The sequence below is a fragment of the Diabrotica virgifera genome, chromosome 8 (assembly GCF_917563875.1).
Source record: "Diabrotica virgifera virgifera chromosome 8, PGI_DIABVI_V3a".
NCBI classification, from domain to species: domain Eukaryota; kingdom Metazoa; phylum Arthropoda; class Insecta; order Coleoptera; family Chrysomelidae; genus Diabrotica; species Diabrotica virgifera.
Window position 1 is genome coordinate 96180633 of NC_065450.1, and position 20921 is coordinate 96201553.

Genomic DNA, 20921 nt, shown 5'->3' on the forward strand with positions numbered 1-20921 from the left:
CCGGTCATACGATTAGACAAAAAGACGAAAGATGGAATAAAATTATTACAGAGTGGAGACCATGGACATATAAACGAAAGAGAGGGAGACCACAGATGAGATGGGTAGATGACTTAAAACACCAAGCAAGCTCAAAATGGATGCACATGGCTCAGGATAGAGAAAGATGGAGGAGCGAAGAGGAGGCCTATGTCCAATATTGGATGTCGCAAGGCTAATAGAACGACGAATATGACATCAGAAGTGATTTTCGGAGTACCTGGTGCCCAGGGTACCTACTGTTTAGCTCTCTTGTGGAGTTTTCGGCAAAAAATGTACTAAAAAATTAGTCAAAAATAATTAGTCGGGGATTATTGGGGTCGCTAACGACGAATATGACATCGGAAGCGATCTCCGGAATACCTGGTGCCCAGGGTACCTACTTCTTATGAAGTTTTCGGAAAATTAGCCAAAAATCATTACTCGGGGGGTTTTTGGGTCGCTGACGACGAATATGACATCGGAAGTGATCTACAGTGTACCTGGTACCCAGGGTACCTACTTTTTAGCTACTTTTCTGGAGTTTCTGGCAAATTCAATAAAAAATTAGTTAAAATTCATTACTTAGGGGTTTTGGGGTCTCTGATGACGAATATGACATCGGAAGTGATCTGCGGTGTACCTGGTGCCCAGGGTACCTACTGTTTATCTCGTAACTAATGATGTTTGACTAATTTTTTAATGAATTTGTCGAAAACTTCAGAAAACGAGGTAAACAGTAGGTACCCTGCGTACCAGGTACTCCGTAAATCACTTCCGATGTCACATTCATCGTCAGCGACCCAAAAACCCCCGAGTAATGATTTTTGGCTAATTTTTTAATGAATTTGCCGAAAACTCCATAAGAAGTAGGTACCCTGGGCACCAGGTATTCCGGAGATCGCTTCCGATGTCATATTCGTCGTTAGCGACCCCAAAAACCCCCGAGTAATTATTTTAGACTAATTTTTTAATAAATTTTTTGCCGAAAACTCCGCAACAGAGCTAAACAGTAGGTACCCTTGGCACCAGGTACTCCGAAAATCACTTCCGATGTCATATTCGTCGTTAGCGGCCCCAAAACCCCCGAGTAATGTTTTTTGACTAATTTTTTAATGAATTTTAATGACGAGCTAAACAGTAGGTACCCTTGGCACCAGATACTCCGGAGAACACTTTTGACGTCATATTCGTTTTCAGCGACCCCAAAAACCCCCGAGTAACAAAATTGAACTCATTTCCGCCGATAATTGACGAGTTCTGATTTTGTTTTATTGTCTGTTTGAGATGCAGTTTAAGAATGCATTTTTTGTATGCAGTTTTTTATAATATATCATGACTCTGGTTCACAAAGTTTCGTGGCGCATTCACGAATCGAATGCAAAAAGAATTATTAAGATCCGTCTTGTCCTTTTTTTTCGGAGGTAAGGCCGATTTTAGTGCTTTATTGCTTCGTCTATTAAGATATACAGGGTGTAACAAAAATACAGGGCATAAATTTAATCACATATTCTGGGACCAAAAATAATTTGATTGAACCTAACTTACCTTAGTACAAATGTGCAGATAAAAAAAGTTATAGCCAGGGAGGTAGTGTCAAATTTGACCGGAGCATTTTAGCATGGCTGGTTTCTTTTTATTTAGGTAGGTGTTTCAAAGCTTATTAACAAATGATGTGTCAGCTGGCCCAAAACCGGGGATTTTAGTCAAGAAAAGGTGAAACATGAAAGTTGATGGACCAACGCTACAGCTTAAATATCAAATATTTATATACGTTACTCAAAAAATTTAATGGACTTGCTTACTTAGCACCTACCTTTCACTCAGGAGATCGGGGTTCAAATCCTGGCGCGGAAAATTCTTTTTGTTTTTTAAATTGACATTTTATTTTGAAAAATATTTATTTTTATAATACCACGTTTTTATTATTTACACGAGACAATATAAAAAAATCTGTATGTCTTTTATAGAATCGCAAACTAGGCATTTTTGGTCATAATATTATGATTGATCTTGATAAGCAAATTTGTTGTACATGAACCCCTGAAGGTTCCTGAGTTGGTAAGACCAACAATCTAAGTGAAAAGGGAGATATTATTTGTTATTTTTTGGACAAACTGTTTTTTCTTAATTTTATATGTTGTGGAACCGAAAGATACAACCCTAAATTTTCACTTTTCTATCACCAACCCCCATGTTTTAATAGCAATCTAAATATTTCCCTATTCTCTATAGTAAATAAAAATGAATGTTTGTCTGTACCTATGTCCCTTATAGAATCGTAAACTATGCATTTGGTAGAAAAAAGTATAGGTACGCAATATTTTTTAGTATTTTTTGGCTTTCTGGTAATTTTAGGTATTAAACATTCAAACATTATTTAGTTTTAAGGCGGTACGAAGTTTGCCGGGTCAGCTAGTTAATAATAAAAAAGTATTAACTTTTTTAACTCTATTAATTATTAAATATATTAAGTATACATTATTAAGTATTAACTCCTTCCTGGGTTCATGTAAGTACAAAAACTTTGCTTGAGGTCATCATATGATTAAATGCATAGTTTACGATTCTATAAGGGACCTACCTACAGACAAAAATTCTTTTTTATATGTTATAGAGAACAGGGAAATAATTAGATTGCTATTAAAAAAATGGGGGTTGGTGATAGAAAAGTGAAAAATTAGGGTTGTATGTATCTTTTGGTTTGACATCACATAAAATTATGCAAAAAACAGTTTGTCTAAAAAGATAAAAAAATGTCGGGAGGGGGGTGGGGAGACCAACCCCTTCTTTCACTTAGATTGGTCGTACTAACTCAGGAAGCTTCAGGGGTTCATGTACAACAATTTTGCTTATTAAGATCAATCATAATATTTATGATCAAATGTATATATGCTATTTCATAAGTTCTATGCATAATTCTATAAAAGACATACACATTTTTTTATATTGTCTCGTATAAATAATAAAAACGTGGTATTATAAAAATAAATATTTTTCAAAATAAAATGTCAATTTAAAAAACAAAAAGAACTTTCCGCGCCAGGATTTGAACCCCGATCTCTTGAGTGAAAGGTAGGTGCTAAGTAAGCTAGTCCATTCTAATGTTGTGACTACCGTATATAAATATTTGACATTTAGGCTGTAGCGTTGGTCCATCAACTTTCATGTTTTACCTTTTCTTGACTAAAATCCCCGGTTTTGCGCCAGCTGACACATTATTTGTTAATAAGCTTTGGAACACCTACCTAAATAAAAAGAAACCAGCCATGCTAAAATGCTCCGGTCAAATTTGACACTACCTCCCTGGCTATTACAGCCCTTTTAAGTTACAAAATGAAAATCTATTTTTTCGAATGTATCGAAAACTATTGGAGATTTTTTATTAAAAATGGACATGTGGCATTCTTATGGGAGTAGCATCTTAAAAAAAATTATAGGGAAATTTGGACACCCCATAAAAATTTTATGAGGGTTTTGTTCTTTTAAACCCCCCCCCCCCAAACTTTTGTGTACGTTCCAATTAAATTATTATTGTAGTACCATTAGTTAAACACAATGTTTTTAAAACTTTTTTGCCTCCCGGTACTTTTTCGAAAAGTCAGTTGTTATCGAGATATTTCGAATATTTATCAAATCCACCACATATTTGTATATGGTTAAGTACGATTATGGAGACTTGGTAATAATATGAACATTAATTTATGATTTACATTTATAGGGATATTTTGAACCATATTAAAAAAGAAGTCACATCTCGATAAAAGGTGCCTTTTCGAAAAAATACTAAGAGGCAAAAAAGTTTTAATAATATTTAATTCAACTAATGGTACCACAATAATAATTTAATTGAGACGTACACAAAAGTTTGGGGGGGTTTAAGGGAACAAAATCCCCATAAATTTTTTATGGGGTGCACAAATTTTACTATAATTTTTCTTTAAGATGTTTCTGCCATAAGAATGCCACATGTCCATTTTCAATAACAAATCTCCAACAGTTTTCGATATATTCGAAAAAATCGATTTTCATTTTGTAACTTCAAAGGGCTGTAACTTTTTTCATGTGCATATTTGTACTAAGGTAAGTTAGGTTCATTCGAACTATTTTTGGTCCCAGAATATGTGATTTAATTTATGACCTGTATTTTTGTTACATCCTGTATTTAATCAACCATTCAGACGATCTACATAAATGAAACTAAATAAGTCATATATATATATATATATATATATATATATATATATATATATATATATATATATATATATATATATATATATATATATATATATATATATATATATATATATATATATATAAATATATATTTTTTAAATATATTTACGGACGACACTAACTAATCGATCACCCGTATTTAATGAAGAGCAAAAAAGGTAATTAAAAAGAAAAATTGTGGACTAAAAATAATAGTCGTTATTTACCATTTTTTGTTATCAAATGCATTATTACTCAAAAGCACCTTCAAAAAATTGTTTAATATAAATGAACTAAGGCGAAACGATAGTATTCCGTTGTTGGTCTTTGAATAAACATAATGAACAAAATGCGGCAAGTGTTATTAGCTGTAGTACTAGCTACTTTATGTTCTTCCGGCTTTTGCACCAGAGGCAGTGAGTACTTTTCGAAAATTATACAAATTTTGGATCTTTATAAAAAATGTTATATAAAATTTTTTATTTATTTGTTTATATAGTATAATAAGAGTAAATGATATACGTGGGTTTCCCTACAAAGCCCTACAAACAAATAGCTATGTGATTTTTTCCATTTTGTATTATCAATCACTCGTCGCTTCCTTTCTTTATTTATCTCTCTCTCTGAATTTGCATAATCCCTTCCCACCACTTTCCTCTTAGCCTGCTTCTCTTTTCCTATTTGGCATTTTAATGATATTGATTTAGTAAGTCATCTTGATTATTACGTTTGCTCTAGGTATCACATCGACTAAAATCGAGGGTTCTTAATTATTTCACCTATTCTTATCCTCTTAAATAAATAATATTCTCGTATATTTGTGCGGCATTTACTACGAACACTTCGACGTATTTAGTTTCGGTCTTGTTTGTTCATCCATCATTCCTTGAAATATCCCTGTCTGTATGTCCGTCAATAAACACAGCTCCTCCGTTATTAGTACTAAGTAACTAAAGCTCTACATATTATACACTCTTACTTTTGTTAATTTCTAACTTCATAATTATTTTTTACTCTACTAGTTATTATTGTTCTAATTATGATCAATCATTACTGAACTAGTGATTTTGCTCGTCGCCATGCGACGGGGAATACAATCAATTGCCTTCTAGAGTCACTGCACTCAATTTTTTGTGACATCCTCCTATTTTATCGTATCTTCTTCCAATAATTTCTGACAACCTTCATTTTTTTCTAATTCCATCAATTTTTTCTACACACCCTTCAATTATATCTGATGCCTTATTTTATTTTTATTTATGCCCTTATTTTTATTTTATATAATATTTCTTTATTTTTATAACTCGTAAAGGACTGGATTGATTAGGCTACTTTTTATTTTGAAAAATTTGTACCGTCCTTCTAGGTCTGGATCCAGCGTATGAAAAAAAAGTTGATTAATAGCAAGCTGAAAATTTGTTAATAGCTTAAGGGTGTCTAGTCGGATAAACTTTGACATATGGGAACACTAGAATAGGGGCAGTTTTAATTGTGGAACAGGTTAAAAATTTGGAACGGTCAGACCACGAAAACGGCACATTTATTTTGTCCGACAGAACAGACCTTAACTCTCCGAACAGAGATTAAACTCTCATGCAAAAATCAGACTGTTATTTATCACCTGTCATAATTCCTGTCATTTGACATATTCTACATGTTCCACTCATTAAAACGCCCATTTGATGGTAAATAGCAGTCTGATTTTTGCATAAGAGTTTAATCTATGTTCGGAGAGTTTAAGTCTGTTCTGTCGGACAAAATACATGTGCCGTTTTCGTGGTCTGACCGTTCCAAATTTTTAACCTGTTCCACAATTAAAACTTCCCCTGCTCCAGTGTTCCCATATATCAAAGTTTGTCCGACTAGACACCCTTAAGCTATTAACAAATTTTCAGCTTGCTATTAATCAACTTTTTTTTCATACGCGGGATCCGGACCTATTCTAATATACTTCCCGTTGCACGTCATTATCTACGTCAGAGATCTAAGTTGACATAGTAATGTGCCAAAGTATAAAAAAATCCAGAATCCATTTTAAATCAAATAGATCACATAATTATTACAAACGTGGATTATACAACAAAACAAATTAATATTCAATGTAAATAAATAAAAACTTTAAAAATGGAGAACAAGAATTAAGTTATAATCTTAAGTTAACGTAAATAACAAAAACAGTAAATATAATATAACAAATACTTATAGTAAAGAATAAAAACAAATATGAAGTGTCATCACCGTAACTGTCAAATAAATGTTACCAATTTATGCTAAAATGTCAACTTCGTTTTATTACAATTACAGTGTGTTCCGAACAAATGTGCTTCATAAAAACGCTTTATAATCCATTTATACAAATTAAATGAAACATATTATTATGTATATCCTTAAGTTAACATTAATAGAAATCTTGAAATATTATTTCTACGCGTATTATAATGAAATATGTCTAGTGGCTGTAATTCCAGTGTACTCGGCAAAATGATTCTAAAAAAAAGAACACACCTACCGCCTAAATATTTCGTGTTGGTATCATGTGACATCACGGGCTATGACGAGAATGACGTGCAACGGTAAGTATATTAGACGGAGTATAGTTGTATAGGAAGTGTGTAAATGTGCTTCTTGATCAAAAATATTTCTATTTTTGACAATATTGAAAATTAACATACCGAAAATATGTGTATAATTAAAAATAATTTTATAGTATATTATTCAACGAGCATGTAATGATGGCTATTACTCACGATGATGTAGTTTGCGACACGAGCCTACGGCTCGTGTCGTAATTCATCAGAGTGAGTAATACCCATTACATGCGAGTAAAATACTATACTTTTTCTACGACCTTTTTTATTTGGATTAGTAGACAAATATAATTTTCTACTACTAACATTATTTAAAATCGAAAGATTTTATTTTTCATAGGAAAACATATTTTATATAACTCTTCTTCTTCTTCTTCTTAACTCAGGCGAGACTCGTTAATCTCTGGCACTTGGTCATAATACTTTTGTACCAAACCCTGTTCTTTTCCTTAAACTTTAATAAGTCCTGTGGCCTCAACGAAGGCCAACAGTTTCCTTATTGGTAGTTTTAGGATCTCTTCTGGTTCAAACCTCATTTGACCAGTGAAGTTCTGCCTTACATCACCTAGCACACTGCAATGGCATAGCATGTGTATGGCAGTTTCTTCTTCCATTTCGCACTTTCTGCACCATGGTTCATTCACCTTACCTAGTTTGTATAGGTGATTTCTTAAACGGCAATGTCCAGTCACCATTTCAGTGACCGTTTTGATCTCTCGTCTATTGAGATTCATCAAACTGTTCGAAAGTTTTTTTATCAATATTCTTGATTATTTTTTTAGTCTGGATTTGCCCTTGAGTGGTTCTCCATTTATTTTGATGATTCTTTATCAGCCATTTCTGAACCTCGTTTTTCATAGCATCTTTAGTGATGCCACAGAAAGGTTCTGGGCCTTCAAAAGTTTTTCTCGAGCCTTGTTTCGCTAACATATCTGCTCGTTCGTTCCCATGCACCCCTTCATGACCCGGCACCCATATTAAAGACACTTTATTGTCTTTTGCCAGGTTATTGAGGAGATCCTTTGCAGTTTCTCACTAGTTTTGATTTGGTGAGAGGGTTCTTTACAGCCAGAATAGCCGATTGGCTATCTGTGTAAATGTTGATTCTCTTAGCTTTAGGGTCCTCATCAATGATTTCATCAATGCAGACCACCAAAGCAAAAACTTCAGCCTGGAACACCGTTGTATGTTGACCTAGGCTGTAAGATTTATTATAGTTACATGTTTGCCCAAAGACTCCTGATCCAGTACCATGGGCAGTTTTAGATCCATCAGTGAACCATATTAAGTCTCCATTAATGTTTGGGACTTTTTGTTCTCTAGATGGTATAATTGTGTTAATCTTCTCAGTGAAGATTAGTTCTGGTGTCATCATATCTAAGTTCATCATAAAGATGGATTCCTCAAGTATAGTCCCAGTGTGTCCCGTGTGTGTGGCTATTCAATACATAATTTGGCCTCCAAGTATTGTTTGCTTTGAGCCTCAGGATGATCATAAAGGCTACCGCCGAAATATACAATTCCAGCGGAGGGAGACCTGTGATAGCCTCTAATGAAGCCGTTCCCGTACTATTCAAGGCTCCCGTTATATTTAGAAGCGCTTGTCTTTGTAGGGTGGTGAGAGTGGTCACACAAGATTGCAAAGCCGTCTTTCTCCACCACAGTACTGACCCATAAGTAACTGTCGGTCCTATCACTGATGTGTACAACCAACATATCACCTTTGGCAGAAGAGTCGCTTAGCCCTATTGGTTATATTGGTAATATGAGTATTCCAATTGAGTTTCGAATCCAGGGTTACCCCCAGATACTTAACCTCATTGGTTCTTTCCAGTACCTCTCCAAATAATTTCAGCTCACTGAGTCCAGTAAGCTTCCTCTTATTTGTAAAGGCTACCAGTTTAGTTTTAGAAGGGTTCACGGAGAGGTTCTCTTTCAGACACCAGTTCTCTATGTAGTGAAGGGCATATCGCATTTGATACGCAACAGTGCTGGGAAATGTTCCCCTAGTTACTATTACGATATCATCTGCGAAACCCTGGACCCAGATTCCTTGGGCACTTAGCCCATGAATCAAATCATCGACAACTATTTCCATAATGACGGTGACAATACACCGCCTTGAGGGCATCCCTTAGTTGCCCTCAGATTTATGGTATCTTCATGAGTATCTGTGGATATTATTCTGCTCTGAAGCATCTGAATAATATACTTGCATGTTGTGTTGTTGATTTTCTTCCTCACCAGTGCGCTTTGTATAGACTCGATTAAGGTATTATCAAATGCACCTTCTATATCTAAAAATGCAGCAAGGGCGACTTCTTTCTGATGCAGACTCCTTTCAAGTTCCGACACTAGATTGTGCAGGGCGGCTTCACCTGATTTCCCTGCCTGATACGCCCATTGCCGTTGGTGCAGTGGATTTTCATTTAAATTGTTTTTCTTGATGTGTTCATTCAAGATTTTTCCATGGTTTTTAACATGAATGAGGTCAGACTTATAGGCCTGTAGGATTTTGCTAAGTTGTAATCTGTTTTTCCTGGTTTGGGAATAAACGCCACCCTTGCCCTTCTCCAAGCTTTGGGAATGTATCCCAGAGCATGGCTAGCTCTAAATATTGTGATCAGAGGACCCATGATTATTTCCAGACCCTCCTGGAGAAGCTTAGGAAATATACCATCCGGTCCCGCAGTTTTATAAGGTTCAAAAGTTTCAATAGCCCATCTGACCTTGTGAGAACCAAAGATCTCGTCAGAGGTCAGCCAGTCCCTTTTGGTTGGGCTATTGTTTGCTTGATGATTGTTATTAGCAGTCAATTGCGTCGACCCTGGAAAGTGAACACTTAAAAGATGCTCTACAGCCTCCTTCTCTGTGTCCGTATACTTCCCATTGGGCAATTTCATTGACTTGGGTTCGTTAATGTTATCTCTTTTGAGGATGCTGTTAACCCTGGCGCTTTCAGCTACACTTTCAATGTTTTCACAGAATTCTCTCCAGGATCTTTCCTTAGCGGATTGGATTTTCTTATTATAGGTTTTCAGTTTAGCCTTATATGCTTCCCAATCACCTGATTTCTTCGCCCTATTGAAGAGCCGTCTTGTTTCTCTTTTGAGATCAGACAGCTCCTTATTCCACCAAGTTACTTGCCTGGGAGGGCGACTTTCTTTTAACGAGCAGTTTTCCTCATATGAGACGACTATTGCATGTTGCAACCAGTCTACTGCCATCTCAACCTCAACATTGTTTCTTGGCTTGCATTGTTATATTTTATATAACTATGACAACAGTTACAATCACCCTTTTTGGGTTTATGAAACAGTAGTTGTCATTAGTGTCATGGTATATGGCATGGTATATAATGGCGGTGCTTTTAAAAATAAAACATATTTTAAGGCAATTACATGAAAAAGAACGTCTGCTCCAAATAAAAATCTATTTTACAATCAACAGTAAGTGAAACAGAATTCATTAATATAAATTTCACATCCGTAAACCCTTTTACGGAATTAGTACCCAAATGTTTATGTTTACCTTTTAATAACGTCAATCTTAAAATGTGAAATGTTGAAATTTAAACTTAAAAAATATACTAACCCACTGTTACAGTTAAAAATGCTTTAACATTTTTCGAAGTTAATTATTGTTTATATAAATTACAATGATTATTTTATTAAATAAACAAGTTTAAGTAATTTTATTTGCTAATAATAGAGAGTTATCAAGTAACTCTAGGAGAATACGGTACCGTAAAATAACGTATAAAGTATACAGTAAAATAACGTTACCGTATTCTCCTAGAGTTACTTGATAACTATATTAAAATTGCCATGCACCACTTGAATCTAACTTCAACCCGTGAGTAATGATCCGTGAGTAACTTCAGCCCGTGAGTAATGAACTATTACTCACGGGTAAAGTAATGGGTGTTATTATCTATTCAAAAATAGTAAATAATGAGCATATGCTTAAACGGTCGTAGAAAAAAAAGATATCACTATTTAAATTTTAATTTACTGTGCATTTTTTAAGAACAACAGACAAAATTACAATACAAAACAGTGAAGTAGATTAAACAATGTGCTACTTTAAATAGTATTATTAGTGTAGGTTTCATTTAACATTAACAGTGGTGGTAATCTGGTGACTGCCTTTGTTGGATCATTTTCATGAATGATCTGAAGAGCGATAACAGCATAAGACGTGAAGAAGCCGATAATAGAACCCATCATTGAGTAATCAACGGTAAAAAATCCAGAAGCTGTTACTTTTATATTCTGCTCTTTTATCTTTTTAGCTAAAAATAACAGATCGGTTTTTATTTGTTGATGATCATGGACACTTCTGTCAAGTTCATTGTTGATGATGTTAAAACAGATTTTGATTGTGTTATTAGACTCTTCTCTCAAGGAGTGACCAATGCCAGCTAATGCAAATACGGTAACCTAAAAAATAAAAGTGTATGCTCATTTTGGACGGATGTGTAACTAACAAGAAAAAAATCTTAATATTTGAAATTATGTTGTGTTTGATCTATATGTATAAAATAAAGGAAAATATTTCTCTGGTATACAAAGAATATTTCCCCAGTAGCGGACGTGAAAATGTGAATTCAAAGTCTTGATAAAAGACGATGAAACGGCAAAAGATACCATTTTGTATCACAGATTTGCCTACAAAGCCACGTTATTCGCTACACATTTGTCAATTACGGAGAAACCGTGAAATGAGAAAATAAACCAGGAAGGCATGGATCTAGGACAATTGCCCGAAAACAGTTTCCCGAAAGACAAATCCCCGAAAGCAATTCCCCGAATGGACAATTCTCCGAATGTACAATTCCCCGAATGGACAATTACCCGAATAGACTGGCAGATAAACAATTGCCCGAAAAGAGAATTGACCGAAAAATATATTTAAATAGTTATTGCTTTATATGTATTTCCTATACAGGGTGTTTCATTAATAATTGTCCATATAGTAACTGGAGAAATATTAGCACAAAATACGAAGATTTAACCTAAAACACTTAAATAAAATGTGGTTCCTTACTGAGTTACAGGGTGTTTTATCTAAAAATATAAAAATTATTTTTGCTCAGAATTTTAAAACTATTCGACGTATCCTTTTCATACTTAACAGAAAGTAAGACTACTAGACACCCTACTAAATAATGACAAACAAATGTTTCTATCTACTACAAGAGGCGTACGACAGGGGATGGTGAATGGTTGATCCTTCTAAAATTATACGCCACTGGAGGAATAACTATTTTAGTGCCATTTTTAGATTCTCTAATACTTTCCACGTAAATAATATACTCTTCATTGGTAGCAATAAAGTCATTAGATTCGAGATATTTGAAGTTAAATATGAAACGGCACATATATTTTGATTAATTTATGATAAATATATGATTCATATGATTCTTCTTTATGTGCCGTCTTCTATCGAAGGTTGGCGACCATCAAACGATAGGGTTCTCTGTTTTGTGCCGCATGTATTATGTTCGCAGCTTCTGGTATTTGAAACCATTCTCTCAAGTTTCTCAGCCAGGATTTCTTCTTTCTGCCCAAACCTCTTCTACCTTCAATCTTGCCTTCCACGATAAGCTGTAGCAGACTGTACTTATCATTACGGAACACATGGCCCAGGTATGACGCTTTCCTCCTTTTAACAGTTGTTAACAATTCCACCTCTTTACCCATTCGTCTCAATACCTCTGTGTTGGTCACTCTGTCTGTCCAAGGTATTCTCAGTATGCGTCGATACAGCCACATTTCTAGAGCCGCTAACTTCTTTATAGTTGCTGCTGTTAACGTCCACCCTTCTACTCCGTAAAGTAGCGTAGAGAGTACGTAGCATTTCGTGGCGCGCCACCGGAGGTTAACGCTTAGGTTACGGTTGCTTAAGAGCTTTCTCATTTTTATGAATTTGGATCTTGCTAGTTCAATTCGGATCCTAATCTCTAAGTCTGGGTCCCACTTATCATTTACTGTATATCCCAGATATTTAAGTCGGTGTACTCTTTCAATACGTTCGGCTCCAATATTCAGGTCGCTATGTTGAAGGTTCTTTTTATTGATCACCATAAATTTAGTTTTCTTTCTATTGATCTTCAGTCCAAATCGGTTGCCAGTTGTATTTACTCTATTTAGCATCATCTGCAAATCTTCAATGTTATCGACCAGTATAACAGTATCATCTGCATATCGAAAATTACTTATTGGTACGCCATTAATCTTGATGCCCTCATTGTACTCTTCCAGTGCCTCTAGAAATATTTGTTCCGTGTACAGGTTGAAAAGCAGTGGCGAAAGAATACAGCCCTGTCTAACCCCTCTAGAAACGGTTATGTTTTCACTCACCATTAGTCCATTCTTTATGTGGGCTGTTTGATTCCAATATAGATTTTTTATAATCTGGATGTCCTTAGTGTCAAGTCCTGAAAGATGTAATAGTTCTATGAGTTTGTCATGTTTGATAGTATCGAATGCTTTCTCATAGTCGATAAAACAGGCGTAAACATCTTTCTGTTGATCCAGGCATTTTTGAATCAAGACTTGTATTGCAAATAGGGGCTCTCGAGTTCCAAAACCGCATCTAAAACCGAACTGTGTTTTACTTATGCTGTGTTCTAATTTTGCTCGTATTCTGTAATGGATAATACGCAAGAATACTTTAAAGGTGTGACTCATTAAACTTATAAGGCGATATTCGCTACACGTCTTAGAATTGGATTTCTTGGGAAGGGGCACAAATGTAGATTTCAACCAGTGCGATGGAATTTGACCAGTATCGTATATCTTATTAAACAGTTCCAATACTACATTCATGTTGTTCTCGTTGAAAACTTTTAAAAATTCGACTGGTATTTCATCGCATCCTGTTGCTTTTCCATCTTTCGTTTGATCTATAGCTTTTATCACCTCACTTTTCAATATTTTTGGTCCATTCAGATCAAGAGTGTTCGTAGAAATATGACGATAATCCGTAAACAAATCTTTTATGTAAATTGCCCAAGTCTGTAGGGGAAAGGCGGGCAAAACGGGGTAGCTGCCTAAAACGGGGTACCCCCTTTTTTTTCAATATCACTCGCTTGATATATACGACGTTAATGAAATTATATTATACACGCCTGTTTACGCCTTCTGTCATATAGCAGATATAATTAACTGTTAGTCGATTGTTGTAAACAGTACATGTGCGTTTTTAGTTAACCAAGTTATAATATCGGCCGAAAAATAATCCATCGTTATTATTACTAAAACAATTTATTATTTAATATTATTACTTCCAATTAACAGTGAATGTGTTCTAGAGTATTCGTTTGTCATTATGTTAAAAAATAAAAACTTGTAATAATTTAAACAGGTCATAATCTCAAAATCTGTTCTTTGGGCAAAACGGGGTACCAATAGGTAGGGTAAAATGGGGTACCCTTTTTACCATACCTATTGGTAGTCTTTACCCTTTTTACCATACCAAGTAAGCCGATGATCAAACCAAATCACAGACGAGTAAGAAATCGCAATTGAATAAAACTAAAAAAGTAGAGTCAGATTCAGAAGGCGAAGATGACACTGACACTGACTGGTTCAGTGACACTGACTGGTTCTGCGGAAACTTTTATTTAAGTTCCACAGAAGGATGGATAAGCTGATCCAGTTGCCTTAAATGGGCTAAAAATTAATGTGCAGGTGTAGCAGATGAGGATGACGAAGCAATACTTGTATGCGAATTTTGTCAATAACTTTTTCTTGGTTTTAATTTGGTACCCCATTTTACCCTATATGACGGGCATAATGGGGTACTTTACATTATTTTTTGTTTTTTTATATGATAAGAAAATCTTTTACTTTTTTTAACTTTAAGTTATATGAATCAATAGTTACTACTATAACAATGGTATTTGGCTTATTTCCAGACCTTAAAAGTTTCAGATGTGTTTTAAATCCTAATTTAAACCTTAAGTACCCCATTTTGCCCGGGTTTCCCCTAACTGTTCTTCTTTATTTACAATAAGTTTGTTGTTCTCGTCTATTAACTTACCAAACTGTTTGTTCTTGTAAGTATAAGTAAACTCTTTGATTTTTTTATGCATGTTAAAACTATCGTGTCTTCGTTCTAGCTCTTCTATCTCTTGACATTTTCCTTGTAACCATTTCTTTTTTGATTCTTTTATCTTTCTGCTGACAGTTCTATCCAGTTCTTTATATTGTTCGGGATTATTCTTATTTTCTCTCCTTCTGTCCATGAGGTGTAATATTTCATCTGTCATCCATTCGTTCTTCTTCTTCCACTCGTAGTCACCAATTGCTTCTTTCGCACCGTTGCATATAGCGTCCCTTAAGTTGATCCAGTCTCTTTCAATGTCATTTCATATGAATAAAATTTAAAAATTATTTGTACCCAGTATTTTAAAACTATTTGGCGTATCCTTATCATACTGGGAAGAAAGTGTAGGTACTGTACACCCTACTAAATTAAGATAAATAAACGTTTCTAGCTACTACCAGAGGCGTACGACAGGGGATAGTGGCTGGTTGAACCTTCCCAAATTCTACGCCACTGGCGAAATTGTTATTTTACTGTAATTTTTTGATTTTGCAATACTTTTTATGTAAATAATGTACTCTTCATTCGTAACTATAAAATGATTAGTTTTCGAGATATTTGAAATTAAAAATGAAGCGACACAATACATTAATCTAATTAACGGTGTCGTTTCATTTTTAACTTCAAAGATCTCGAAAACTAATGACTTTATCGTTACGAATGAAGAGTATATTATTTTCATAGAAAGTATTGGAGAATCCAAAAATTGAACTAAAATAGCAATTTCGTCAGTGGCGTAGAATTTGGAAAGGGTCATCTATTCACTTTCCCCCGTCGTAAGCTCTGGTAATAACCAGAAACGTTTGTTTAACATCATTAATAGTTTGTATAGTACCTATACTTCCTGCCAAGTATGAAAAGGATACGTTGAATAGTTTTAAAATGCTGAGCAAAAATAGTTTTTAAATTTTTAGATAAAACACCCTCTAACTCAGTAAGGAACCATATTTTATTTAAATTTTTTAGGTTAAATCTTTGTATTTTGTGCTAAGGTTTCTCCAGTTACTTTATGGACAATTATTAATGAAAAACCCTGTATACTAATACGGTAACTTACGTGCTATTTAAATATTTATTATGTACTGCCATTGTACTGCTTAGATTGTGTTCGACCTAGCTATGTCCCTAATTAATCTATTATTATAATATATCTATTTTTTTATTCCATGTTCCCTTCACACTTGTACCGCTGGCGTGTTTAGAACTTGGAATAAACATTCAAAGTATGATAAGTGCTATAAGACAAGAATATCCCGACTCAAGACATCGTGGGTACTTTTTCCATTTCACTCAATGTCTCTTTAGAAGAATTTAGACGTTTTAGTTTAGTTCAGACAGTTTAAAAAGAAGATATGAAACTGATTCCGATTTTGCTTTAAAGCTCCAATTATTGGCTGCCTTAGCATTCGTTCCTACCGCAGACGTAGTCGAGGCATTTGAAACGATTTGCGAGCAAGATGTGTTGACAGCAGAAGCCCAGTCAGTAATTGAATATTTTGAAGATACCTAGTTCGGACGTCCACAAAGAGGTAGATAATGTCGTTTGACCTTATTTTCACATGATCTGTGAAATTGTTATGATAGGGTCCAAGAAAGTTTACCAAAAACAAACAATTCCATAGAAGGATGGCATCGACGGTTTGAACAACAGATTGCCGCAGATCATCCAAACATTCGCAGACTGATTAAAGGCATTGAGCAGGAGCAGGGCTTACATAAACTTCAAATTGAACAGTATATAGGAGGCTTGGAAGGCCCTCCTACACGTAAAAAATACAGAGGTTGTGCAGAGCGGATTGCAAGTCTGGTAAACAATTACGACCCTGCGAACACTTACGAATTCTTGCGGGGAATAGCAAATAATTTATCGTATTAGTATAGGAAATACATACATATAAAGATCATGTGCATAAATAAGTTTTTAAAAAATCAGTAAAAATTAAAATAAATTTTAAAAAAAATTTAAAGAAATTAAAAAAAAATTAACAGAAAATAAAATAAAGTGTAAAAATAATTAAAAAAAAATAAAAAATCTCAAATAAATGACAAATTGGATGTTTATTCCAAGTTCTAAACACGTCAGCGGTACGCTGCCAGTCCTAAGCCTGAGTAAAGTATGAAGGGAACATGGAATAAAAAATATATATTATTATAATAATAAATCCATTAACGAGATAGCTAGGTCGAACACAATCTTAGGCCTTGTTCAGATAGGGCGGTTTGCCAACGTAAACGTCGCGATTAACCTGTTTTCCCCCTATTTTTCTTGGTATTCTTGGTGAAACTTCAAAGGCGACATTAGGGTGAAATCAAGTAAAACAGGTTAACCGCCCAGTCGACGTTGGCAAAACGCCTGCATATAAACAAGCCCTAAGCAGTAATAACTTATATAAAGCAATAACTATTTAAATATATTTTTCGGTCAATTCTCTTTTCGGCAATTGTTTATCTGCCAATTGTCTATTTGGGCAATTGTCCATTCGGGGAATTGTCCATTCGGGGAATTGATTTCGGGGAATTGTCTTTCGGGAAACTGTTTTCGGGCAATTGTCCGGGACCCGGAAGGCATATGGCATTTTATACCGCTCTGAACATCCACTTAGATGTCCCTGACGAATCCTTGATATGAGGATGAACACGTCGTGTAGGATGTCGGTGGTATTCAGAGTGGAATAAAATGCAATCGCCGATTTTCTCATATATAAATATTTGAGGACGTAACTGTATATGGACGGAAGATGTATAAACAGGCAAGCCAAAAAACGTACGCGCATTTTATCTAAAAGTGCTGCCTGTAGTTTTTTTGGCATTTCTGTAGGTACTACTGTGTCCCAATTTGTGTATTACCTGTTTACTGATAATTAATAAGATCTTTACACTACGACAGATCCTGGAACAAGCGCAAGAGTTTAACATATATATGTGCCATATTTTTGTCGATTTTAAAGCTGCATATGAGAGTGTCTTAAGACCAAGTCTCTACAACGTTATGAATGAGTTAGGAATTCCAAAAAAACTCATATGTATGATAAAAGTGACAATGGCGAAGATGATATCAGCAGTAAAAATTCAAAACGACTCGTCAACCCCATTTGAAATACATAGGGGTTAAGGCAGGGAGATGCGCTGGCGTGTCAACTTTTTAATGTAGCATTAGAAAAAGTCATACAGGACGCTAATTTAGATAGCAGGGGAACAATATTCAATAGATCTGTCCAAATTCTAGCATATGCAGACGACGTGGACATTATAACAAGGACCAGAGCGAGAACTGCGGAAATCCTAACCGAGCTAGTAGCAGCGGCAAAATGAATGGGGTTACATATAAATCGAAATAAAACCAAATTCATGGCGACTAACACAAACACAAGAGCTGGAAATGTTGACGCAGATCTAATCATCAATGACCAAAACTTCGACGCGGTCAAAGAGTTCATATATCTAGGGACATCGGTTAACCCCAATAATAACACATCAGGGGAAATAAAAAGACGGATAATAATTGCAGACAGGTGTTATCATAGCCTATCAAAGTACCTACTTAGCTAACAAACGTCTGTCTCAAAAAACTCGTATAAGGCTGTATAGAACATTGATAGTCCCCATTCTCACATATGGTTCAGAGGCACGGACGCTAACTAAAACAGATGAATCGGAGATACGCAATATATTACGCAAGATATTTGGAGCGGTCTCTGAGAACGGAATATGGAGGCGTAGATATAACTTTAAACTGCAGGATATCTACAAGCATACGTTTGGTGGAAAATATATTATCACTATAATTAAGCGAAACCGCCTGCAGTGGGCAGGACATGTAGCCCGGGCCTCTGAATCGAACATGATAAAAAAGATTCTAACAGCGCAACCCGTGGGAATGAGAAGACGGGGTAGATTGGTAGACCAAAGCTGAGGTGGATGGATGGGGTAACACAAGATGCCGAGAAGATCGGAGTCGGCAACTGGAAAATGCCAGCAAGGGACAGAACAGAATGGCGTAGAAAGCTTGAGAAGGTCGAGGCCCTCTAAGGGCTGTAGCACCAAGATGGTGATGATGATAATTATTAGACAAATTATTTTTCGGTAGGGCCAATTTTTTAAAAATACACGAAGTAATCATGTATACCATAAAAGCGTTGGTTTAATATTTGGTCTTTTTGTTTTTATATTTGCGTTGAAGACTGTTTGTCTGGGATGAAATAATAAAGTATAGCTGCTGTAATCTGTATTGAAAACAATGTAAGACTAACGCCCTTATAGAGCTTGATTTTACTTCTACTTACTGCAGCCATCATCTTCATGGCCGTCTTGTATTATTTATTTATTAGTACATATTCGAAGACTCTTAATAAACTCGTTACTATTCCGAAAGTCGTGAGAGGTCATCTTGTCGTATTCATGGCAAATCGTAGTCAATAAGTTTATGAAGTTATCAACATCTAAGCACGGTTCAAATCCAGATATGAAGAGACACCTAGGTTTGTTAGCCTTCTCTCACTTTGTCAAGAATGTCCATCTAATCCCTAGCTTGAACCAGGAACAAATGTACTAAACCTGTATCTTCAACCTACAATCTAAATTAATCTACAAGCCTTGTGGTGTATTTCTCACTTGTGTGTTGAACATAGCTGAAATAATGTTTCTAGATTATCCATATTCCGCCAGGCTAGGTAATATTTAATCAACAATATGGTATTTTATTGTTTTTCTTAGATTTGTGAGTAACAGCCAAAAAAGTATTTTACTGCCGATTTCCGACAGTAGTTCCGGCTAACGTTCCTAGACTCCGATCATTTTGAAAGCCAGATAATAATAATAATATCGTATGGCATTTTTGCAGGGGAGATCCTTTCGGACAGTTCCGGCGCCATTTACATCTTTAACCCTGTTTTAAGTAACTAGTGCCAATGTACACTAGCCCAGGGGGACCTACGGCTTAACGTGCTCTCCGATGTACGGTGAGACGGCTCGTGTCATTATTGGAAATAAAAATGGTTTGTCTTTGGCAGGGCTCGAACCCACGTGCACTGGCGTATGAGGCCAGCGATTATGCCGTTACTCCACGGCGGCTCACTGAGAGCCATATAAGGCCCTGTAAACGATCAAATTATTTGCCAAACACGTGTTTGTCAAATTATTTGATAGTGTGCCGATGTGTTAGAGGCGTATTGTTGTGTGTTTTGATGAGAACGTGAAGTTTGACAAACAAATTTATCAAGCAGATTTGATCGTTCACATGGCCCTTTAGATACGAAAGGAGCTCATAGGTATTTTTTCTACATTCTACTTTTAATTATCAAACAAAATATGTTAAGCTTTATTTTCTGTGGAAAATGTTTATCATGGGAATATTTGTAATGTAGTTACTTGTTCACCCAAAAATTCTGAAGAAACTTTCCAGAATATAAATTGCTTACATATAAATAGATATATGTTTGATGTTTGTACCGAAGAGAAGGATGATGAGAGCAAATATGTAGGTATTACTTTATACGAATTATTAGCAGAAGAGTTTAGTAAAATATCAAAACGTGATATAAAGATAACTACGGGAGTAGTGGGAAAATATAATAAGAACATATATGTGTAACTTAATAAAAATATCAAAAGATCAGTACAAAAGTCCAGGATCAGAAAAGTACAGGATCAGAAAAATACAGGATCAGGAAAGAAGCGAATTGTGGCCTGACCACTAGTTAGTAAGAATAAATGTTGCAGTAGGTAGAAAAAAAACAGAAACACGACCTCATAATTAAGAAAAGGCATTCCGACATATAATAAAAACAAATTAAGGGGTGACAGCATAAAAACACATATCAGTGGAACTGCAAAAAGACAAATTGGGGACGGAAGTAGAAATAAACTGAGAAATAATCAATCAAGAGCAAAAGCCTAAGTAAGACAGCCAATGTTATCTAATTATAACGAAGCTAGCAAACATGACTACAGAGAAAACTGAAAGAGAAGAAAGCTTTTGGAACA

The 20921-nt window shown here is 35.2% G+C and overlaps 1 protein-coding gene across 3 annotated transcripts in view; it reads left to right on the top strand.

Moving 5' to 3' along the window:
* The first annotated feature begins 4487 nt into the window (after window positions 1-4487).
* Window positions 4488-20921, top strand: part of LOC126889345 (uncharacterized) — a 110742-nt gene continuing 94308 nt past the window's right edge. For all 3 annotated transcript variants that reach the window (XR_007700001.1, XM_050657580.1, XM_050657581.1), the window contains exon 1: window positions 4488-4652. Coding sequence is in view for 2 of the 3 variants with exons in the window: in XM_050657580.1 (XP_050513537.1) it covers window positions 4577-4652 (76 nt within the window). In the remaining variant the exon portion in view is untranslated. The remainder of the gene's footprint in view (window positions 4653-20921) is intronic.